The sequence below is a fragment of the Meles meles genome, chromosome 18 (assembly GCF_922984935.1).
Source record: "Meles meles chromosome 18, mMelMel3.1 paternal haplotype, whole genome shotgun sequence".
Taxonomy (NCBI): domain Eukaryota; kingdom Metazoa; phylum Chordata; class Mammalia; order Carnivora; family Mustelidae; genus Meles; species Meles meles.
Window position 1 is genome coordinate 25,999,277 of NC_060083.1, and position 24,240 is coordinate 26,023,516.

Consider the following 24,240-nt stretch of genomic DNA (forward strand, 5'->3'; position numbering starts at 1 on the left):
GCAGGCTCCCCGTGGAGCAGAGAGCCTGATGCGGGCTCGATCCCAGGACCCTGAGATCATGACCTGAGCCAAAGGCAGCGGCTTAATCCACTGAGCCACCCAGGCGCCCCTTCAGTTTGCATTTGAGGAGAGCCACCTATCCTCTGTAGGTGTCTTGTGTGCATGCCTTGCTGGATTTTTAAATTTTTTTAAGATTTATTTGAGAGAAAGAGTGAGCACAAGTGGGTGGGAGGGGCAAAGGGAGAGTGAAAAGCCTCAGACTGCCTGCTGAGCAGGGAACCCAGTGCAAACTCAATCCCAGTGTTCTGGGATCATGACCTGAGCCCAAGGCAGAGGCTCAACCAGCTGAGCCACAGGTGTCCCTGGATTTGATAGCTTGGGCTCTGGCAGTGGAAGTACTTGGGCCACAGCAGGATACCTGTTTCTCTGCCTCAGAGTACAGGTTCCTCCTGGGGTCCAACAGTCCTCGCAATACCCATTTCACAATGGGCGTTTCAAGAGCAGGAGTGGAGATAGTTGATACAATCTCCCCCACTGCCCCACGATATAATCTTAAAAGCTTAATTTGGCTATATTAGCTTTTCAAAAAGATACTCAAGTATAAAAGTAACATGCGTGTTAAAAAGAAATCCAGGGACGCCTGGGTGGCTCAGTCAGGTAAGCATCTGCCTTTGGCTCACGTCATGGTCCCAGGGTCCTGGGATCAAGCCCCACACTGGGCTCTGTGCTTAGTGGGGAGTCTGCTTCTCCCTCCCCTGCTTGTGCTCTAACAAATTAGTAAAGTATTTAAGAGAAAACTTTGAAGGTCAAGAACATCTTCTTTCCAGTCGGCTCAGGAAAAGTAACAAATATCTGCGTTGGAGTGTTTTTTTTTTTTCCAGAGAATTTGCTAAAGACACCAAAAAACCCTCTCCAAGTACTCAAAAAGGTATTCAAGTATGCACATTGCTGAGACCTACCTGCTCAAGATGGCCAAGCAGCAGCTGCCAGTTAAATGAGACTTCCCTTCTTAGAGACAGGCCCCCAAAGGAACTCTCCCACCACTTCCCAGGCCCTGTCCCTCAAGCTCACCCAGGTCGTTACCCCTTCCCCTCTCTCACTAGATCTCCTCCACAAGAGCCTAGATTGCCCAAAATTTACCCTAGGAACAGCAAACTTGACAGCCCGCCATTCCAGCCCTCCTGGTCTTCTGGGGGTTGCTGCCCAGTTCTCCTGACTCAAAGGGACAAGGGCAGATGACCCAAATCAGGTGGTCAGCAACCTAGTAGGGCCAGCAAGCCCAGGCCCTTGGCCCCCACCCCACAGAACCCCTCACTCCAACTGATCTTCACTCAAACCTATACCACACGAAGCTCCTTGAAGGAGTCTCAGCCTCTCTTCTGTGACCAACAGGTGACCTTTAACTGTTGTGTCCTTCTCATGGGTCTAGTGACTGGCAGTCCGGTAAACCCTAGCTGGGTGCCTGTGACACTACCCCCTTAAAATACATTTTAGGGGTAACCTTTAATTTGACCTAATTTACACACATTTATTCGCTTTATAAACTTTTCCACCAGTAGTATTTCTGGCAATAGCCCTCCCAGTTGAACAAGACTGGTACAGAACACACAGGAGAGACTGGGCAGCAGGTTTCAAAAACTCACTTTATTCCAATGTGAAATGAAGACGTGATGGTTTAAAAACAAGAAAAAGTTCTTGCTCAGCGGTGGGGAGGCTTTGCTTGCTAGCTCACACCCACTGCCTTTGAAACAAGGTATCTGGACAGACCATATCCAGAAGCAGCTCCCCACAAAGCCCCCAGGCAGAGGCCCCAGCCCGGGAATAGCTCCCTCAAGCTCCCCAGGGTGGCCATCTCCCCTGGACCCATCAGGGCTCCAACAGTAGGCACAGAGAAGCGGTGGGCACAGGTGGGCAGGAGAGGGAGTAGCTGGGGCTCCCAGGACCCACTGCTTTCCACGGACATTCCCCCACCCCGCCCCCAAGCTCCTCTCCTCTCTGTAGGAGGTGCTTGTGTGACAAGGACCAGGTAGGGAGCTGGGCTCTACCAACAAGAGGCAATCACTTCTGTATCTAGTCAATTTCCCGTCAGGACCCGCGACTCAACCCTGATTCCCCCTAGTCCCCCACACCTACCCCAGACCCACTGCGCGTAACCGCTCAGGTTAAAAGGGGGAGGATACATTCAGACTGCAGCCCCTAGGGTTAGCCTCAGCTGGGACACAGGGAGGGGGGAGGCACTGCCTCCTGCTGGGGCCCAAGGGCAGACAGGCCAGGGCTGGGAACAGGGTGTCTGTCTAGGGAACCACCACTGTCCACCCTTCCCCCTGAGTCCGAGCACAGCAAGGCCAGGCCCAGTCACAACTAGGAAAGCCCCTGCTCTCACCTTGCCACGAAGCTAAAGTGCACCCCCACCCTCCAGCCCTGCCACAGAGCTCTGAGTCCCCATCCTAGACCACAGGAAAGCTCCCCTCTTTTTGGCTTCAAACCTGGACTTTAAGCCAAGTCAGGCCCAGGGGCAGTGGCAGCAAAAGCAGCAGCCATAATGTCAAACATACAAATGACCTGAGAAATCTCATCTTCACGTCACGCGCTCGAAACCAACGTGGGGCTATGTACAAGTTAGGAAGGACGGATCGAGACACTCACGGGCATGGACACACTCGCACACACCTGCTTGAGGATGGGGGGCCCCAAGGGGACACCTGCCCCCCAACTGGGAACTGATGCCCACACACTCCATTCACGTGTCTTCAATGAGGCCTCTGGATCGTATATTCATTGAACCAGTGCAAAAACACCTCTGGGGGGGGCGGGGGGGGCAGGAAGGCCAGGCCAGGGTCCCAGGAGGATGCTTGGGGGTGGGGTTGGGGTTGGAAACATGGAGGAAGAGGGACTCATTTCCTCTCCCGACCTGTAGGGCATGCCCCCTTCTCCTGGAGTCTAGATCACTGGGTAATGGGGCAGCTGGCTGAGAGTCCATCTGTATGTCCCTTTCTACCCCTGCAAGCTTGGGGAAGGAGGATCCTTGGCAGCCTGGGGCTGGGAGGCGGAATCCTCCGGGGCCCCTGCTGGCTCAGGCTCGGTGGCCATAGGTTCCTCAGCCTTCTCCCTGTTTCTGCTGGCCTCCTGGAGCTGCTGCCGCCGCGCCACCTCAGCTTTCAGATTCTCCAAGTCTTTTTGGCTGAGTAAAAGGACAGGGATGAAGGGCAGGTGTCAGAGCAGGCCTCGACCCTTACTGGCCCTGCTTAAACCTAAGCCCGGCGCAAAGTCAGTCTCCTTTCTTTGGCAAGACACGTGTGGAACAAGTGCTTCTCTCTCCAGAGTCAGAAGGCTTCTAAGTGCTAAAACAATTAAGTGCTCCAGCTGCTGGCACTGCCCCCCATGAAGGCCTGGCTCCCGCTCAGCCTCCACCTCCAGCTCGAACACGTGGCCCCTCGGGTCCTCTCCCACAGCAGCCGGCACACAGGGTGCGAGACAGGCGGGGGCAGGCACACAGCGGGTAGGCCGTGGTGCCGGAGGCCCAGCTGACCACACCGTGGCCCCCAGCGGCGGGCAGGGCCATCTGGGCCATCGGGGCGCAGTGGAGCTCGGGGGTCTGGCCGTGGGGCACGCGCCCACGGAGGCAGCGGGAGGCCACTCTTCGTGCACGCGCAAGGGGAGACTGCTGGCACACAGCAAGCGCGGGGGGAAATACAGCCCTGTCCCTGCTCTGCTACGACTGTGTGCACTTAAAAAAATGGGAAAACAGGAAAAAAAAATCCATGTGTTCCCTCGACTAGGCAGAATGTTCCCTGAACAATCCACCACGGGCTGTCCTCAAACCCGAGCCATGACAGTGAACGATTTATTTGGAGAAGCGTAACACGAAAGCCAGCGTCCCCGCAGGAGCGTGCGACACTCACCTGAGAGGAATGAAGAGGATGCCGTTGATGACGTTGAGCTGTTCCAGGACGCTGGCCATGCTGGGGGCTGTGAACTGTGGGGTGGCAGGGAAGATGAGCCCCGAGCAGTGCGGGGGGTCGGGGGGCGGGGGCGAGGGGACACCCACCTTGAGGGGCGGGATGTTGGCGCTGGAGCCATTGCGGTAGATCTCGTTCATGGTGCGCTGCAGGGCCACGGCCTGCTGGGTCAGGCACTTGAGGTACTCGGAGCTCTCCTTGGTCTTCTCGTGGTCCTCGCCCAGCTATGGGGCAGACCCATAGGCAGGAGGCCGTCAGCGAGCCCACAGCCACGGCCCTCGCCCCCGCACCTCCCCCCCTCAGCCCCCCCACCCACGGCCCCCACTGCGGCCCCCACCTTGGCCCACCTGGGTCTTGTAGATTGTGTAGCCTTCCTTCTCGTGCTGCAGGGCCGACCGGAACTCGGCTTTGCTCTCGTAGACCCGGGCGACCAGGTGGTGGCTGCAAGGACGCAGACATGGCACAGAAGGAACACAAGTGGGCGTGGGTGTGGCGGGGGCGCGCTGACTCGGCGAGATCCCGCTCTGGAAACCACCCCAAGGGGATCAAGCTGGCCCAGGGCTTGGGGGAGAGACCAGGCTGAGAGAAAATTTCTTCAGGAGCCAGCCGGAAGACAGGACGCCGGCCCCCGCCCCCGTCCACTCTCCCTCTGAGTGCCCCCCCCCACCTTGTTGCTGTGGCCCTGGGCACATCCCCGCTAGCCTCCCCCTCCGCCCCTAACCCAGCACGGCCTCACCTGAGGGCCACCTTGAGGGACCTGGGCCCGTGGTACTTGGTGCTGACAGCCAGCGCGTTCTCCAGGAAGCGCAGCGACAAGTCGTACTCCATTACTCCGTGCAGCACCAGCCCGATGTTGTTCTGAGGGCAGCGGGAGGGCCCAGGTCAGTCCCGCTGCCCCGGGACTGAGGCTCGCACCTGCCCAGCCTCCCTCCTCTACAGGCACTCACATCCAGCAGCGCCATCTCGGGGTGATCCTCCCCGAACACGAGCAGGGTGAGGTAGCGGGCCCGGTACAGCAGGCTCAGGGCCGTGGACAGCTGGCTGCTGGCAAAGCAGTACAGGGCCAGGTGCATCTGTGGGGGCAGCCGTGTCAGGCCCGGGGCTCACGGATGCCCCCCCCCGACCGCCCCCACCAGCTGCTCACATATTCCTGGATGGTGTTGGGGTGCTCAATGCCCATCACACGCTCGCTCATCAGCACAGCCTTCTGTTGGTTACTCAGGGCCTGGGAGAGGTGGGGAATCGTCATCCCAGGGTGGGGAGCTCCCCACATCGAGTCTACCTGGCCCCCGGGTGGCTCAGCCTCCTCAGCAGAGAGGTGCTCAAAACTCAATTCTGAGCACAGAAGGTCATGCCCCGCTCTGAGGCCTTTTTAAAGAGCTTGTCCTGAGCCTTCTGCCCCTTAACAAAATCTGTGCAAACACCTGCACAAATCTAAAATGAGGCTAAAGATAAAGCAGTAATAAAAAAAGGCACACACAAACAACAGACAGACTCTAGGGTTGAGGCGTGGAGGCCTACAGGGCACCTGCCCCAGGAAGCAGCCTCTTGAAGCCCCGGGCCAACAAGGCAGGTGAAGCCCAGCAGGCCCAGAACACTTAAGAGACGCCCCACGCAGCTCTCACGAGGTCCCAGGCCCTGTGACCAAGAAGCCATCCTTCCCACTCTCCTCAGTATATGTGCTGCCGAAGCGAGCACCTTCCCACTCTCCTCAGGAAGGGAGGCCTTGCCATCACCCCCGCTCCATCCACAAGCACGGCGGCTCTCCCGACAACTTAACTGCGGAGCTGCAGAACAGGGGAAGCAAGCCTAGGCCAAACAAGCCACTCCCCGGGGTCCCCTGCTCCTCCCGGGGGGCCCCCAAGGAGAGCAGCACCCTTGGCCCCACAGACGGGGCACAGTTCCCCAGGCCTGGACCTCCGCTTCCTGCGAAATGGGGTGAGAACATAGCCCCGGCTCCCTCGCTCGCCAGCCCCCAGTGCCAGGCTAGGCGCCAAGGCCTCCGCTGACACAGCCCAGAGGGTGCTCCAGGCCCACCTCGGCATAGTCGCCCATAATGTAGTGGAGACGAGCAAGGAGGCGCAAGCAGGCGCAGATCTCCACGTGCATGGCTCCGTACACGTTGTTAAACAGGTTCAGGGCCTCATTGATGAGCTCACAGCCCTCCTTCAGGAAGCCTGCAGGGCACCCCCAAGGGCGGCAAGGTCAGGGCCGGGCCAGGGGACCCCCCCTCCCCCCGGCCACACCTGGTCACGCACCCTGCTGTACTTTGGCCTGCCCACTCTGGAAGAAGTGGAAGGCGTCCGAGGCCTTGGGGTTGACATGCTTGACCACGGGGAAGATATTGAGCACATCCTCCTCGGTGAATGCGGGTTTGTGGCGGCTGTCAAAGCTGTACTCCTTCAGCAGGATCTGGGGGACACAGCCCAACACCCACGGGTGGCCTCGACCCCAGGCTCACGTGGCCAGCACCTCCCAACCTACCACCCCAGGTCTTCGGAAAGCCACACCCCCCCCACCCTGATGGTCCCGCGGATGCCGCAGGAGGGAGGGAGGGCAGGGGCCGGGCCCTGAGCCACCCTACCTGGATTCCGGTTTTCAGGGAGATTTCCCGCAGCAGCGTGATCTTCTGCAGGCCATAGGTCTCCACAGCCTGGTCCACGGTCTCGCTGAGGGAGAGGCGGCATGAGGGCCCGAGCAGCCCAGCCCCTCTTGGCCCCCTCTTCCACCTCTGCCTCCCCACCTGAGTACCAAGCACTCACCAGCCAGGACCCACACCAACAACCCCCACCCCACTCCCTGAGCAGACAGCCCTCCACTGCTCCCTTCCTCCTCTCCCAGTCCACAGCCTGCAACCACAGACTGAGGCCCTGCCCCCACCGCGCTGCTCACGCACCACTCGAGGCTGAAGTCAAAGTAGTTCTTGGCCTCCTGGCAGATATTCTTCCAGAGCTCCTGGGGTGTCATGACAGCCCAGGCCGTGTTATCTGCCGCCCCTGGGGGCCGGTTTCTCCTCCTCCTGCTCCTCTTCTTGGAGATGAGCTCGTCAGCAGGCAGATGGGCCACAGGGTTGGGGTAGGAGCTCAGGAAGCAGTTGAGAAAGTGGCTGATGGCAGCCGAGAGGCCCGAGAGCTCCACTCCCTGCAAGGGAATTTGGGACTCGCGTCATACAGCCCCCCCCCCCCCACCGCCCTGCCCCGCCATGGTGGGGGTAAGGTACTGGCATTACCTGTAAGTACGTCCTGAAGATGTGCTTGGCGGAGCGGGTGATGAGCTCTCCGATGCCGATTTTCTGCAAGGGTTCAGAGAAGAGAGTCTGGGTCCGGCCAGACCTCCACCCAACCCCCCCGTGGCACAGCCCAACAGCCCTGGTGTCACGCACATAGATGTGGTCCAGCTGCTCTCGGGCTGGGCTCCGCACGACCAGGTCGAGCACCTTGCCCAGGTAGCGCATGTTAATGCCCCGCTGGCGCATCACCTCGGCTAGCGTGGCCCCGTCCATCGGCAGCACCGCGTGCTCGATGCAGTCCTTCACCTGCAGGCAGCAGCACGTCAGGCCCCCCCAGCCTGGACCCTCCAGCTCAGCCTACCCCGGGTCTTCCTGGCGGGGGAGCTCATGCTATCCTGAGGTCCTGAGGGAAGGAGGGGACTGAGACTCGAGCTCACAGTTGGGAAGAGTGAAGAAGACAAATCAGCAGCCAAGACATGAGAAATGTGTCCCCCGGCCTTCTGCACAGGCAACAGGAAAATGGGAGACAGCAGTCACCCTGTGACAGCCAGGTCCACCCAAGAGGGAAGCAGGGATGAGAGAGCCCCACTGACAGAGCCCAACAGAATGAGGGCTCCCCTCTGGGCACATAGGACAGAGCAGAGGTGACCACTTGGGGTCCCCAGCACTGCCAAGTCTTGGAAGTTTGTGCCAAGCCTCAGAGAGATCAGGCAGGGGGCCAGGGCAGCTGGAATGGAACACTTGGCACAAAGATCTGAGAGGAGTGTGCCCCCCAACCACAGGGCTACCTTACTAGGAAACAAGTATCATAGGATACATCATCCAAAGAGCCTACATACAAATTGTGTGGAGGCTTAGAGGATAGGATCCTCCCCACCTTTTTTACAGGTGCCCCCTTGTCCTGTCACACATGGGCTCAGAGGACCAGACCCCCAGTTGCCAGCTGCTCTGAAAGGCACAAGAGAGCAGACTCTGTGCCTGATGCCTCCCTTGGCCTCTCTGGGTCAGCGGCCCCATCTCTACAACCGTGACAAATGGCACTCTGCCCCGCCTGCCTCACAGACCAGCAGGTCTAAGGAATTTACTCCTGGAAAGATTCTACAAGTGTCCCGAAGTGAATGGATGAGGCACCGGGGCCTTTCACAGCAGGCCCCGTGCAGCCCCTCACACCGGCGGCACCTCCCTCACCAAGCCGGGGATCTGGCAGGACAGCAGGAAGGCAGCGGCGTCTTTCAGCAGCTGCTTCTGGTCCCGAACTTCCTCCTGGCAGGACTCTGGGAAGCGAACCCCTGGGGGAGGGAGAACAGAGGCCTGAGCCAGGCAGAAAGGAGGCAGACAAGAAAGGGGGAGACAGAGCAGCACCCACCAGCACCCAGGGCCCCATGATGACCCCCACAGGATCCTGCCCAGCCTAATGCAGAGCTTGCCTGGTGAGAAGATGTCAGGGTTGAAGCGAACGTCAAAGGCTGTGCTGCTAATGGAGCCAACTGCCTTGCAGGCGTTGCGGATCACCTCCCGGCTCCGAGGGTCTGCTGTGAAGACACGGCCAGCTGGGAGGCAGCGCCCCTCCCCCAGCGGTGGGAGGTGCCACGTGCCCCCGAGCCTCGCCCCAGATCCACACAGAGACAACTGCCAGGACAGATGCGGGCTCGGTCCTCCCGACATCCACAGTGGCCCCACCTGTCCCGTCGTCTGAGGCGATGGTCTCTGCCAGCTCCTTCACCTTGGCCAGGCCACTAGCGCCACCCCCTTCCTCCTCACTTCCGGCCTCAGGTCCCGGGGGATCTTCAGGCTTTGACTCCGAGGACAGGGAGTCCCCGTTCTCCAGCGTGCTGGGGCTCTCCATCCTGCCAGCCTTCTGCTGCATGAGCTGCAGGGCAGCCAGCTTCATGAACAGGAGGTACCTAGGGCACAGCAGGGCGGGGAGAGCAAGAGATGGGAGAGCAAGCCTCACTGGCCAGCACCTTCCTGCTGGCCGCAGCGACCTACAACATGCCCCAGACTCCTGGCCCGTATGATCATAAGGGGATGCACCGCACCCTAGCAACTCCAACCAGCCACCACAGGTCACTGCAAAAACTGAGCTCTTCCCAACCGGAAGGCGGCAGACGGGGTGTAAGTGGGGCAGGGGCCAGGGGCTCCGTGCATGCCAGGCTCTCAAGGGAGACAGACGGCAACCTCACTGCCATTTTGAGGAGACTGGTTTGTGGTGTGGGACATTTGATGTGGCTGACTCCTAAGCACTGAATGCCAGCAGCAGCGACACCTCCTGGTACTGGAACATTTAAAACACTTTAGCAGGGGTGGTGGGTGGCCCAGTTGGTTAACCATCTGCCTTTGGCTCGGGTCATGATCCCGGGGTTGAGCCCCGCATCCCCGCGTCGGGCTCCCCCTCTCTCAGCCCTTCCTCACTACTGTGCTCTCACTCACTCTGTCTCTCTCAAATGAATACATATAAAACCTTCAAAACAAAACAAAACAAAACACCTCTAGCAGATTTCCCTATGCCCCTTGGAGGAAGAGCGCCACCTCCACGGGGAGCCCCTGCTCTTGCTGACTGTTGCTTCTCCACCAACACAAAGCTCCAGGAGACCCTCGCTGCAGAGCCTGAGGTCACCCAGGGGATGCCGGGGTGTAATGACCGTGGCCAAAGCCTCTTCCGGCAAGGATAAGGCCCCAGCACTCTTGGCGAGGCGCCCTCCGAAGCCTGGGCCCTCACCTGTGCTCCACAAAGGCATCCACGAGCTCCTGGCGCAGGCAGCATAGCTTGTGCCGGTGGGCGCGGGGGAAGCCGGCACGGGTACACTCCTCGGGCAGCCCCTCACCGGGCACAGGCAGGAAGTTGAGGTCAGGAGGGAAGGTGCGCAGCAGGTCAAGGATGTAGTGGCGACCGTCATTGCCAATGATGCCCTTGCACTCCACGGAGGAGCAGAGCTCCACCTCCTCGTCCCGGTCGTTGAGCACCCGGTGCCTCAGGATCTTGAGAGGCCGGCTGGTGCGTTCCAGCAACTCAAGGTAGCGAGGATGCGACATCACTGTCTTGCCAAAGTCAATGGAGCCGTAGATGACGCTCTGCTCCTGGTCCCGCTCCAGGATGCCCGGGATGATGGACTGGGCCGTGACGCGGTAGCCACGGTAGTCCACCACCACCGTGCCCAGCGTGTACAGCCCCTCCACGTCCACTGCATTGTACGTGCGCACCCCGTTCAGATCATTGGTGGGTGCCACGTACGCCGCCACGTCCCCACCGAAGTCCTTGTAGTGATCACGCACATCAAAGCCCAGGCTAAAGAAGATGTTGTTCCAGATGAACATCTGCATCTTGGTCTCCTCGCTAGGGTTGATGGCCATCACATTGCCATCAATGACCGCCATGGCGCCCCGTGTGGCCGCAGCCGTGAAGTCGCTGTGCACCTGGGAGGGGCCCAGACCAGGAGGGTGAGAGAGGCCCCACCCCCAAGAGCCGCAGGTTTCAGCCCACCTGGCCAAGCTCGCCCAGACAGTGGGGGCAGGTGGACGGCCCTGGGGGTCAAGGAGGTCTAACCTCAGCTTCCTCCCACTTGTAAAAGGGGAAGAAACCCATTTTCTGAGAAAAAGTAATTTATGCGCAGAAACACAGCAGAGCTTAGGGATTCACAAGGAGGGGAAGGACAGGAGCACGTCTCAGATCCACCCATTATGTGTCAGGTGAACTTGACCTGTTTCCCCTATCTATAAAACAGTGATCTTGGGGTGCCTGGGTGGCTCATTGGGTTAAAGCCTCTGCCTTTGGCTCAGGTCATGATCTCAAAGTCCTGGGATCAAGCCCCGCATCCGGCTCTCTGCTCAGCAGGAAGCCTCCTTCCTCCCCTCTCTCTGCCTACTTGTGATCTCTGTCAAATAAATAAATAAAATCTTTAAAAAAAAAAAAGAAAAAACAAACAGTGATCTTTACAAGGTGTCCCAAAGATGACAGGAGGCAATGTCCATTAAACACAAGACACGGCCCCTGGCAAAGTTTGTACCTAACACAGTGAGATCTCATGTTTACCATTATCATCTCTAGGCAGTTAAAGGTCCCAGTGGCAGAGAGCAGCGGGTGGGAAGCCAGAAGAAACCTGTCACACAGCCCACAGTGGAGGAGGTCCCCCTACCCTCCGCCCAGCCCATGGACTCCAAGTCTAGGAGAGGTCACAGAACAGAGCTGAGACAGTCTGCCCGGAGAGGAAAAGTCAGCCAGTGCCCTGCAGGGTACCCTGACCAGCCCCCCTGGCAGATGACAAGCTGGCCTGAGGCAGCCAGTCAGGCAGAGGGAGCTGTAGGCACCTTGAATATAGCTCTTTCTCGAAGCAGCCGCTCAGGCAGGTTCTTGCGGGGTAGTTCCCTCGTTGTCTGCAGCTCCTCATTCCAGTCCCGGGTCTGCAAAGGGACCAGGGAGGGAGATGCCAGCTCAGCCCAGGCCCCAAGACCTGCTCTGGACAGCCCCTCCCTCCACCTGCCTGTGGACAGTCTCAGATGCTCCCAAGAGAACAAGACACAAGCAGAGGTGCACAGAACCCAGACTGGCACCCATCCAGGGAGGGGGAGAGAGGGGCCCGGGGAGGGCGGGGCCAGGCTGCAGGCACCTGTCCAGGAATGTGCTCCTCATAGCCCAGCCTGGAGGTGTAGGCATCCTCTGCACGCACACAGTCCATGGCGTGCTCAGCCTGGGGGGCCGTCCAACTGTACACCTGGAATGGGGTGGCAATCCTCTCGAAGGGGTGGCGCTGGACCCTGCGGCACCGAGAGGGGGAAGACGGGGAAGACGGCCAAGCTCAGAGCCCAGGCCCAGTGACCTTTTCTGAAGCTCCCCCAGCTCTCATGCCTCCTGGCCCAGAGATCCTGCCCCCCCCCCCAGTCTACTGGAAGAAATAAATGGGCACTTCTTCTGGGACTGCTGTGTTGGGGTATCGCCACGCCCGAAGGGAGGCTCTGGGGTCCCAGGGGCGGAGGGCATAGGGCTTCTGAGGGCAGCCATGCTGAAGCTCAGGCCGGCAGGCTGGCCCCGCCCCCTCATGGGGGATGAGACAAGGGACAGAGACTGGGCCAAGGCGCTACCTCTTCTTCTGCAGCACGGCGAAGTTTTTTTTGAAGGTCGGGCTGATCTGGTTGAGCAGCTCCACCAGGGAATGGCTGAGGAAGCGGGGGCTGGCAGGCTTAGGGTTGAAATGATACGCCGTAGACCTGTGGGAAGAGGATGGTCAGCACACAGGGCACCGCAGAAAGCTGCCCGAAGCCCCAGATGGGCTCACACAGGGACTCACTGATTCAGGTAAAAGCCCCGCGTGGACGCCGTGATGCTGACTTGCCGGTCCTCAGCTGTGATCACAAATAGGTACATGAGGTCCCCGTGCATCTTGCGGTTCCCAGGGGGTGGATTCCAGCCGCTCATGGTGAGCACTTTCAGGCACTGAAGGGGCTGCAAGAATGGCCAAGCATGAGTGGGGGCCAGGCCTCTGGGTGCAGTGCTGTCCCCCCACTGCCCTGCCCAGGGCCTGCTCCCCAGCTCTGTTCCGGGAGTACTACCTTCCAGTCACGGTTCTGGGGCTGCAGGGGACACAAAGGCCGCTCCCGGCTCCCTGGAAGGATGTACTCAGGGGGCGTGCAGTCAATGGGGTCCATCTCCAAGCCCTTCTTCCGCTTCCCGCTGTCTGAGGGACCCGAGGCTGATGGTCAGCACACGGCCACCCAGGGGCAAACTGGCCACGGCACGGATGCCTCCAGCCCTGCCCCCTTCTGGTGGCAAGGCCCGGCCCCCAGCCCCCTCACTGACCCCTGGCCAATTTGCCCCTGGACCCTCTGCCCAACCCCCAGCCCCAATGCCTCCCGCACCTCCCAGGTCGCCATCAGTAAAGACACTCAGGAAGGACAAGGAGTTGCAGTCAACCCCGTTGAAGGCATCAGATGGGTCCAGGCTCTTGAGCAGGTCTCGGACATGGCGCACGTGGATGCGAGCCTCACGGACTGTGTATGGCTCTGGTGGGAAGGCAAGGGGCAGCGCGTAAGCAGGGCACATCCCCTGCTGCACCAACATCCCCAGCACAGAAGTCAGCCATAGGGCTACCATAATGGTCTTGATTTTCACATTTTTGGCCTCCACTTACAAATTCCATTATAAGCACATAAGCTGGAGTGCTGGACTCAACACCCCCCAACCCTTCTGTTAGGCAGGGATGCTTGTTTGCAAAGAATCTACTGCCAAAGGGCACAAAAAACATGCCTCCAAAAAGCACACAGGCCTTTGGGAGCCCATACATATCTCCTGCTCTTTCACAGGTGTCCCAGGTGGACAGGCCCAAGGGGCTGCGGGGCCCCTACACCACAGCCTCAGTACTGCTCTCCTAGGGCAGCCCTTGCTTGGGGGTGACCTGAGGACTTCCCCATAACTACAACACTGCCCTCCTAATACATGCTTTGTGAATTTTAATGGGGGCTCTTTTTGGGTAGGAGACTTCATCATCAAGTAAGTTTGGGCACACCTGCATTACAGTTTCCACATTTGCTTTTAACAAGCTCACTCTGGCTGGAAATTCTGAGTTCCCTCTCTCCTGGGGACCCAAGGTCACAGGAACTTTTATCTTACAAGCAAACCAGCCTCACCACACCTGTCAACTGCTACACATGGGGCCTTTACTACTCTATTTGAGAGCAGTGAAACCTTTAGTTTCCTTAAATTTAATGTTTCTTTCTTCTTTTAAATTCTAAACTGTAATCAATTTTTATTTAAAGATTTTATTTATTTGAAAGAGAAAAAAAAGCAGAGGGAGGGGCAGAGGGAGAAGCAGGCTTCCCCCTGACAGGGAGCCTGATATGGACTCGATCCCAGGATCCTGAGATCATGACCTGAGCTGATGAAGGCAGATGCTTAACGCACTGAGCCACCCAGGTGCTCCAGGATTAAACTTTTTTTTTTAAGATTTTTTTATTTGACAGATGAGATCACAAGTAGGCAGAGAGGCAGGCAGAGAGAGGGGGGGAAGCAGGCTTCCTGCTGAGCAGGGAGCCCAATGCGGGACTCAATCCCAGGACGCTGAGATCATGACCTGAGCCAAAGGGAAAGGCTTAACCCACTGAGCCACCCAGGTGCCCCATTAACTTTTCTCTCTATAGAATTTGGGCTAATTTCAAGCCCTTGGTACCGTCTGTCTGTTTTGTAAGACATTGTGTCTTTGGCAGAGAGAGTGCACACGCACATACACAAGCAGGCGGAGCAGCAGGCAGAGGGAGAAGCAGACGCCCCGCTGAGCAGAGAGCCTGACACAGCGCTTGATCCCAGGACCCTGGGATCATGACCTGAGCCGAGCTAAGCCAAAGACAGACGCTTAACCGACTGAGCCACCCAGGAACCCCAGCTGGCACTGTTTTTTCTTTTTTTAAAAAAACCATGACTTTGATATTTAACCTACAATGTTGGAGGGTATATGTGTGAAGGCCTGGGGAGCAGATCCGGGCTCCAATCCTGCCTTCACAAGTTCAGTACTGTTCTGAGCCTCCACACACTCATCTGTGACACCGAGATACCAGCCAGGGTGGGTGGAGTGCGACCTGGCCCCATCTCCATGTGCCCTCCCTTGGCAGGCTGCCCAACTTCTGGACAAACCTTCCACCACACGTAGCACCGAACCCTCCTGTAGGCCCTCGACGCTGCGCAGCTCTGAGAAATGGTCTAGCATGTTGCCGTCCAGATGCAGTGAGAAGCAGGTGCGGTGGCATGTGTCTTCGCGGTCCATGAGTACCTGGTGGATCTCCTGTACCATCTCCTGGGGGGACACCTACCAAGGGAAAGGTCAAAAACACCCTGGTGAGAACATACTACCTTCCCTATGGTATAAAACTAGGGCAAGTGACAGCCAGGCATGGCCTTCCAGCCCTGTCCTCCCTAACAGGCTTATGCTCTGGTCCCCAGCACCCTTCTTCCATCTCACCTGTAAGGAAAAGGGCTCAATCCCGGGTGCCAGGATCTTCACAGAAAAGCCTGTGTCCTGAATGACAATGACTTCCTGTCCAGTCGTCTCCTCTCCTGGCTCAGCCTCATCCAGACCATTTTCCCGGGGCAGCTCGGCAGCTCTTTCTTCCTTCTTTAGGCTCTCTGGACAGTCCCCATTCAGCAGCATAACGGACGGCAGCTCTGCAGGTAACAAGAAAGGAGCTGAGACAAGCGGGGCCACCTGCCTACCCACCTGGGTGGATACGTGTGCCAAACCATGGCATCTGTATCTCCTCCCAAGACTCGGCCCTACCAGAGACCCCACAGTCCCACTCACACTGGGCACACAACTTCCCTCAACCCTGGTCACCTGGAGACCACTGCTTTCTCTCTTCCACATCCTGCGCCCTCCCTTCCCATCTGGTCCTCAGTCTTCCAGTCTGGTTTCCATCCAAGTACACCACCCAAATCCCTCTCCCCAGAGTCACTCCAAGGGCCAAACCCAACTGTCTTCTCTGTGTGTAACTTTTCTGCAACACCTGCCACTGCTCACCTTCTCCTCCCCTTCCCTATAGCCACTGATCCCTTGTTCCCTGTTCCTTGCTCTCTAGCTCCACCCCTGCCAGCAGCCCAAGCTGAGGGTGTCCCAAGGCCCCAGCCTCTCCTGATCCCATGACTTCAAATTCCCTCCCACCATGCAGCTAACCTGCTCACCTAGGCCTTGCTCAAGCTTTTCAACATGTGGCCATCCCTTAGGCATTATCAGAATCTCATCTTGTTCACATGGAATTCACCTTCCTCAGTAAGGTGGCCTCTGCTCTGTAAATGCTCCCTAACCCCCAGTCACCCAGCCTAATCTCCAATGGTCAAGGAACCCAGCCTCTGCAGCCACGGCCCTGGACAGGCCATTTTCCCTATTTCAAGAGCACCACTTGGAATCCACTGCTCCCAAGATCCAAGTTTCTTAGGTCAACACTCTGAGGCACCAGCCCAAAGTACATCTCAACTCCAGCCAGCTCTCCCAGTCAACATCTCAGATACACCCAAGTACTAGGAAGCCTGAGAACAAGCGCCACATCTCCCCTTCCACCTCTGTGCTCTTGTGCAGCTCATGCTGCCCACTGCATCAGGCAAACTCCTACTCATCTGTCAAGGCCCAGGTGAAATAAACCCCCTTCTCTATTTCTTTAGAGCACAAGTTGGGGAGGGGGAGAGGGAGAGAGACTCTCAAGCAGATTCCATGCTCAGCGCTCGGAGCCCAACACAAGGCTGGAATCTCATGACCCTGAGACCATGACCTGAGCCGATATCAAGACTCGGACGCTTAACTGTCTGAGCCACCCCTTCTCTAAAGCCTGCCCAAGTGGGCCCTGACAACAGAATCACTGCCTCCTCATTGCCCCCAGAGACATGGTGACCACCCCCCAGAGCACTGTTCTGTCATTCTGGGGGGCTGTTCACACTAGCAGCTGTATCTTCTGCCTTCTGTCTTTCCTGTACTCGACAGAAAAGTACCGAATGAATGAGTTAATTACTGCAAACGTGGAGTTAAAACTCCCATAGTTGGGAACAGCACTCAATTCACACGCTATGGGGCAAGAGAAGCAAGCAGGTGACAAAACCTACCCTTTCGACCCGGCCACTAAGGGGAATAAAGGGGAGCCCCCTCCTTGCCCCAGGGAGCAAGGACTGCCTCACAGTCATGCCAGGAAGACACAGGCCTGCCCATTTGGCCCATGGGGCTTTCTGCCCAGTCTGAGGGGTCCAGACAGCTCAGTTCAGCCAGCCCCGGTCCACACCCCACCTCCTCTTCCCTACTGGTATTTTCCCCAGACTTTTGCAAGCCCTACCCAGACCCACAGAAACATGGAGCCAGAGGCCTCAGAAAAGGAGATATGCCCAGCACAGAAGAGCACGGGTGTGTGTGTGTGTGTGTGTGTGTGTGTGTGTGTGAGCACGGGTGTGTGTGTGTGTGTGTGTGAGCACGGGTGTGTGTGTGTGTGTGTGTGGAGAAGCAGCTCCCTCTTCCCTGTGTCCCTTCAGCTCAGTGATAAACAGGACCACCAGGAGCTAAGACATAGTTCTCTCCACCTCTCTCCAAATAAGGACATCTGGCCGAGAAAAGTTCAGAGCCTTGCCCAAGGTCAAGAGCAGACCCTACATTCCCAATCAAGAGCCCACACCACCATGCCATCACACCGCCCTCAATCTTATCCACTACAGACCTCCAAGGACTGTTATCACGCCCATCTTGTCCCAGCACACCTCTCCAAACCCGAGGTGGAACTCCTGAGAACAAGGACACTCGAGGACCTCTAACGAGCCCGCAGCCCCAGCAATGCGACCCCAAGCCCCTAAAGTGAGCAGCCACCCCAAAGGGAAAACTTGGCTGACTCTATGACCAAGCAGGCAGGAGGGTGGGGAGAAGGGCGGTGCTTGGTCAGTTTCCAACAGCAGCGAGAGGAATGGCAGATATGAGGCGGCACTTCCCCTAACTGGGTCCTTGAAAAAGGCTTTTCTGTTGGAAGGAGACCCTCCCCCCAATATGGTACAGCAGCGCTGAGGTCTAAGACCCCACAAGTAAGAAGTCAGAAACCGGACTGTGCTCCCGGAATCTGGGCCAGGAAGGATGGGAAGGAGGGCAGGGAAGACAAGGCAAGGGAAGCCGCAGCTCCCACCCCTCTTCCCCAGGCTGGGGAGCCTGCCCAGAAGGTATCTCAGCACCATGTTATGCCCCAGGGGGGTACCCAATCCCCTATCAGATTTCAAAGGAATGTGGCTGGTTCCCAGGGGCCTCCATGGCCCCAGAATGCTGGCTCTGCCTCTCCTCCTTCCTCTAAGGAACCCTGAAGGTCTCCCTACTGCTGGATTAAGGCCAAGTGATCTCCCCACAAGAGGCTGGCTCCCCGCCCCCACAGCCCACCTGGTGCAGTTGGAGGCTGCCCTCTCCTGGACTCTGGAGTCTCAGAACCGCCACCGCAGCGAGGCAGCCAGCTCTCCGGCTCCGGCTCGGCCCTGCCTGAATCCCCTGTCCCAGCCTCTGCCACTACCCTCGCCCCCATGCAGACGGTCAGCCCAGGGCTGGAGCTCTGGCTGGCTTCGGGTTTCAGTGGGGCCAGGCCTGCCGGGGCGGCCCTGGGAAGGGCACACTCCCCCTGCCTCGCATCCTGCTCAAGGTCGGCCAGAAGGACGGCTGTGGGCCAGGAGGCCCCAGTGGCTCCAGGACCCCATGGGGAGCTGCTACCAGCGCTCAGGTCCACCTCCCTGTACCCACCAAGAGGGGGGTCACCACTGGTGAAGCCATGAGGGGGGCAGAACCCAGCGTTTGGGGTACCTGGGTCCCTCGGGATCGAGGGCCCTGGGGACTGGCTGGCAGGGGCAGGGCCCAGTAAGGGGGTCCTCTCCTCAGCCCCAACCCCAGTGCGGGTGGGCAGGACGGCTTCAGCCAGCTGCCAGCAACAGCTGGCGCAGACCCGGGCCCAAGCCATGAGACGGCTACCCTGTCTACCCCGTCCACCGGTTGCAGACGCCGAGCACCCTGCCTGCCTCTGGGGTCAAGTGGCTGGCTGGGGCCTCTGGCTCCTGCTGCCCCCTGCAGGTGACCTGGCAGCTCTCCTCTTCCTGACAGTCACTGGTTCTGGTGGGAAGGGGGAAGGGCCCTCAGTCTCCCAGAGGACAACTGCACCCGGGGCCCCAGGCCTCCAGCTCCACCAAGAAGCTGGCAGGCTCTATCTTCCCTTCCCAGCAGCCCCTGCGCTGCCAGGAGAAAACCAAGTCTCTCTCTGGGGGAAAACAGAGCTGGCAGCAAGAGGCCGAAGGCCGCTCGGCTGTGGAGAAGGAACATGCCCAGCCTCGCCAGGGCACCTTCCCAGGGCCTCTGACTTGTTGCCAGGGCCCAGCCAGCACTGCTCTGGAATCCATGCAAACCAGCATGGGGGCAGGGAAACAGGCTCCCTCCGGGACCCCTCCCCAGTCCTGTCCCAGGCAGGCCCTCAGAGTCTCCACAGCCCCCACCAAGGGGGCGCTCCCCTCCACACATGCTGACCAGATGGTAGGAAGGGCCAGACCCAGGCAGAGATCCTCTTATCCTGCCCTCTTCTCAAACACACCCAAACCCTTGGGAAAAGGGGGTGGGGCAGAGCACCCTGGCAATGACCTCTGAGTAGCAGCATCGACCATCTCCATTCTGGTTCCCAGAAAGCCTGTGCTCATGCTTGGCCCATCCCACAGCAAGTCCCTCAATCAGCTCAATAGGCCCATCTCACTTGAGGAAACTGAGGCCCCAGAGCCCAGTAAGCAAGCTGCCCCAGGACCCAGAGGCGATAGGTGGCCAAGCCACGTCCAGAAAGAGCCAGGTTTATCAGGTGTCCAAATCCATGCCTCGGAGTGCCACTTCCCCAGGCTGCAGCACCCACCAGCTACACCGCTTCTCTTCCTCCTCCAGGACTCAGGCTTCAGGCCAGTAGGCAAATCTGTCTCCTCCAACCACAGTACCCTCCCAACCCTCTACAACCCTGGGCCGGCACCCCCTCTTCTCATATCCTAGGGGGCACCCCTAGGATCTGGGCTTTAGAGAAGGGGAAAAGGTGGTCCTCTGCAGAATGGGAAGGGGTTGCCCAAATTGCACACTGCACACACACACCCCCAGTCTTCACTGGCTGGATCCGAATGAGGAGATAAAAGCGTACACCTGGGCTGGGAGCACAGAGCCCCCATGGGCTGCAGAAAGGAGGCGTTAGAAAAGAAACCTAGAACATCCCAAGCGGCCTGTGTCTTCCCCAGCCTGGCATGGCCTCCCTCACTAGACTGTGCCAGGGCCAAGCCCTGCCCCAGTCAAGGCCTCAGCAGGTGGGGCTCCAGCAGGAAGTAAGGCCCCAAAAGACACATCACCCCTCCCAGGAACGCAGGGCTTCGAAAGAAAAGGGTAGGGCCAGGCAGGCAGTCTATGGAAGACCCCAGTGATATGGGCATCTGTCTCCTTCCCGTACCCCCCTGGCCAGAGACAGGTCTGCAAGGTCTGGAGATAGTCCGGTGATCTTCAAGCTGGTCTACTCAGACCTCCCCACGTTTAGAGCTTTAGGATTCTGTTAGAGAGCTCCCCTAAGCCCTCAAGCTCCTCCCCAGTCTACCAGCCCCCTTTTCTGCTCTGGGCCTCAACTCCAAGGAGCCCTCCCCCAGGCAGGAGGAACTTGACACACCACCGTGAACTTGAAAAACCTGCCTGTTCTCTTAACCCCTAAAAGCAGCTTTATTCCCAACAAGTTAACTGACCCTTGCCCCAACCCCAAAAGGCCTGGATTACCTCCTCAAAGGGACTGGAGAACCTTCCAGAGTTGAGTCCTAAGGGTCAGGAGCCTAGATGAGAACCTACTCAGGGATCACCATTAAGGGCACGATCCTTCTTTGAGTAGATTTAGGATAGCTGTAATTCAAAGCCTAACCATCTATCTCACTTCCCAAAGACTTCACTTTCCCTCCCACCCCTCCCCAAGCACTACCATGCTCCCAGTTTCCCAAAAATGAACAGCTGTGCCCTTCCCCTGACCCAGGTTGCCCCAGACAGCCTCTCAGCACACAGCAGAGACAGGGCTTTACTCAAGCCTGCGGGGAAACCCTCTAACAGACTCTCCCCTCCTCAGTCCCCATGTTCTCAACATAAACCCAACCAATATGCCTGTCCTGGCTTCCTCTGGGACATGTAGGGGAAGCCTTGGCAGGCTGGCCACAAGCTAGAAATCCAAATGTCCCCTGCAGCTACAATGCTGTGTGACCTTGGACAAGTCACTTTATCTCTTCAGGTCTCTTTGCTAGAAGGGAAATCCGCCAGACCCGACCTCCTCTTATCTAGCCTGCCCCACTGATTCAGAGCCCCATCAGGGTAAAGCCTGGCAGGCTGGAGTCATCAGCATCTGTTGTTCTGCCCAAACCCTGGCCTTATCTAGGCAATCAGCAAAGCTGCCACTGTATTTACCCCCGGCACAAGGTAACTCTGCTGTGACACCATCAGAAAGCCTCCTAAGTATTGTTCCCATCCTGACCCACCGAAACTGGGAACGAAGATGAAGATGACAAGTCCCTGCTGAGAAGTGCTGAGGGGAGTGGAAGATGGGGGTAGTTCTGCATCCCACCACTAACCAGAGTAGAGAGGGACCACAGCCCAGGATTGGGGCCCTGAAGGATGATCTGGAGATGACAACCAAGGTGCTGGGAAAGGGCTTCCAACCTTAAGGCTGGAATCTAAGACATGATGTAAGGAACAGAGAAAGTCCAGGAGAAACAGATGAAACAGGCCCCATCAGAGAAAAGCTGCAGCCAATCCCAAGGCCAATGCCACATAGACCCCACGGAGGAGAGCTGGGAGCTCCACTCCACACGGATGACCTTTGCCTTAAAAACAGCAACCCTGAGCTGATCCACTTTTCGCAATAAGGCGGGTTAATGATCAAGTTCTGGCACAAACACCTACTCCTGCCAAGGAGTTTGGCTTTAGTCCCATACGCAGACCGACCCCCTAGGTCTGCAGATCAAGCCAACACCTAACATGGAAGAGATCAGAGCCTGAACACCTAGGGTTAAAGCACTGCCTCTGGGAATGAACCAGACAAGCCCCCTCACGATACACACCCACCCCCAGCTCGCACTCTTCTCCACAGACCGTGGCTGGGAAGTTCCAGGTTGAGCTTTACTCGCAGGGCTGCAGTCCTGTACGCACGCAATGCTTCAGATTCTGACGGGAAGGGTGCCAGACAGAGCAAGTGTCAGCGACCCCAGCCGGGAGGATTACCTTCTGCCCGCGCGCGGAGGGGGTGGGGCCACCGATTCCATCAGTCTGCGGCGGCGGCGCACCCCGAAACCGCGTGCGCGCGCACGTGTCCCCCCTACGGTTGTCTACCCGGGACCCCACGTGCGAAACCCAGGCCGCAGCCAGGGGCGACAGTGAAGGTGACCTTCAGGGCGGGGGCGGCCCGGTAAGATGCAATCCGGCACGGCGCGGAGGGAAGGCGTCGGGTCCTGCAAACCCCGAACCCACCCGCCCACTCGGCCCGGTCCAGCCTCCCCGCCCCGCTGACCGCTGGCCCCGGCCCCGCTCACCGGCCGCGCCCGGCCGTCCCTTGCCACCGGCCTGCGAGCTGGGCTCCCGGGCGCCGTCGGCCGGGGCAGCCGCCGGCAACTCGTCCGTTTTGATGACCATGGCGGCGGGAGCGGGCGTCCTGCTCGGCTGTCCGCGCCGCCCGCCGCGCCACTAACCCAAGTGCCCTGCGCGCCGCGGCCGCTGCGGGAAGGACGGAGTCACCGGCCCACGTGGTGCGCGCTGTAACCTTTGACCCCACCGCCGCTCCCCTGCCCCGCCCTCGCGCCCGGCCCGGCCCACGGAAGCGCGCGAGGGACAAAACGCACCGTGCTCGTTGGCCGCCCACCAAAGGCGGTGACGTTTCCGAATGCCTTAAAGGGAACGCACTGTGACTCCGAGTACAGAGAGGCCTCTGGTCCCCTTGAGGGGCGGGGCTGCGGAGAGACGTCCTTGCCGTTCTTAGCCTTCCCGCGGGCGCCCTGACCTTGGGTGGAGACTCTTCTGGGACTGCCATTGCTCACCGTCCCCTCCCCCAATGGCCCAGTGTTTCCTATTGCAAATCTGCCAAATGACCACGCGGTCTCTAATCTGCGGTGTCAGTGTGACCCACGGCACCCTCCTCACAAGGCTTGAAAGGGTGGAGTTGGGGTGCGTCTACCTTCTTGGGGAAGGGGTGCAGGGCAGTTAAGGGGGATGCCGTGTCAGAAATGGAGCCACCAAACTTTGCTGTGAGCTGCAACGTGCTCTTCCCTACCAGCGGCCTCAACAGCCCCCACCAGATGGGTCCTTACTTCCAGGTCGGCACATTATTCCCATTTTTCAGTGAAGGAAGCTGAGACCAAGGTCACACAGACAGCGAGAACAAGAGCTGAGTCAAGCTAAGTGCACAACCTGGACATTTTACAGTCGTTCGTTATTTTAGGAGTCTGGGTTTTGGTGGGGACTGAGAACTGAGGTCAGAGAATGCTGCCCAGGTGACGTTTTTGCCAGGTCTTGCCAGTGAGCTGACATTCTCCAGGGAGAGAGGAGGGAGGCTTGGGAATCATTGACATTTGCCAGGATCTGATGGGAATTGGGAAGCTGGAACTGCAGAGGTGGGCTGGGCCCTGGAGCCTTGTGAAAATTTCGAAGAAAAGAGGACTTTGTCCTGGAGTACAGGTACTGGGAAGCGGAACTAGTGAAAGTCCTGGCAGCATTTAAACCGGAGGAAGGGAGATGAGAAATGCTCTGAAAGCTGTGGGGGGGATCAAAGGAAGCAGAACTAGATGAGGGGCAGAGGAGGGTGGACCATTGCACAAGAAGCCTGGAGATAAAAGAAAGACCTGACTACTGGGTGTGTAAGGAAGGCAGGCAGGCAGCACCGCGTACAAACCTAATACTTGATTAGATTGGAAATCTGCATCCTACAACCTCTACCTTGTCTCTTTTTGTAACCTGGAGCGAGTCACTTCTATTCCACTAAATCTCAGGAGCTTCATCCATCAAATACGCCCATCTGTCTAGCCTCTCACTAGCTGTTGTGAGGAGATGGTGGTCATCAAAGTATTTTAGATAGTGTGAAACTCTGGGTGATTCACTGTGTCTTTCTAGCACAGCTTGCAAAAAGCTCAGTGCTGCTGGAAGATCAAGAGATCCCAGACGCAGGGGCGCCTGGGTGGCTCAGTGGATTAAGCCGCTGCCTTCGGCTCAGGTCATGATCTCAGGGTCCTGGGATCAAGCCCCGCATCGGGCTCTCTGCTCAGCAGGGAGCCTGCTTCCTCCTCTCTCTCTGCCTGCCTCTCTGCCTACTTGTGATCTCTCTCTCTGTCAAATAAATAAATTAAAAAAAAAAAAAAAAAAAGAGAGAGATACCAGACCCAGTCCCTGCCAGGAGAAGTTTCAATCTGGTGGATGAAGTGAAATACACACACAACAACCTCATGTCCATGGCTACAGAACAAAAGCCTTTAAGGATGGCTCTTTTAAGTGTGCACGGGAGGCAGTCAGGGAGGGCTTCTGGAAAGAGGCAGCTCTGAACTGAGGTTCAAAGGGTAAG

General features: G+C 58.2%; 1 protein-coding gene across 2 annotated transcripts; it reads right to left on the reverse strand.

Annotated features, from left to right (window-relative positions):
* Window positions 1-1,622: 1,622 nt before the first annotated feature.
* CLUH (clustered mitochondria homolog) lies at window positions 1,623-22,448 on the reverse strand. 2 transcript variants are annotated; one of them, XM_045985180.1, is made up of 26 exons: window positions 22,226-22,448; window positions 15,132-15,334; window positions 14,807-14,978; window positions 13,039-13,182; window positions 12,733-12,857; window positions 12,471-12,625; window positions 12,265-12,390; window positions 11,793-11,940; window positions 11,494-11,586; window positions 9,908-10,602; window positions 8,869-9,092; window positions 8,616-8,717; window positions 8,377-8,477; window positions 7,342-7,494; window positions 7,189-7,251; window positions 6,856-7,100; window positions 6,544-6,628; window positions 6,218-6,371; window positions 5,997-6,136; window positions 5,104-5,184; window positions 4,907-5,032; window positions 4,696-4,817; window positions 4,307-4,400; window positions 4,049-4,183; window positions 3,903-3,976; window positions 1,623-3,181 (listed from the first exon to the last, which is right to left on the reverse strand). In XM_045985180.1, exons 1-26 carry the CDS (start codon window positions 22,323-22,325, stop codon window positions 2,995-2,997), a joined length of 4,047 nt encoding a protein of 1,348 aa, XP_045841136.1. In that variant the 5' UTR covers window positions 22,326-22,448; the 3' UTR covers window positions 1,623-2,994. The 2 variants fall into 2 exon arrangements, with proteins under 2 accessions (XP_045841136.1, XP_045841135.1); XM_045985179.1 differs by having other exon boundaries at window positions 8,616-8,720.
* Window positions 22,449-24,240: the final 1,792 nt, after the last annotated feature.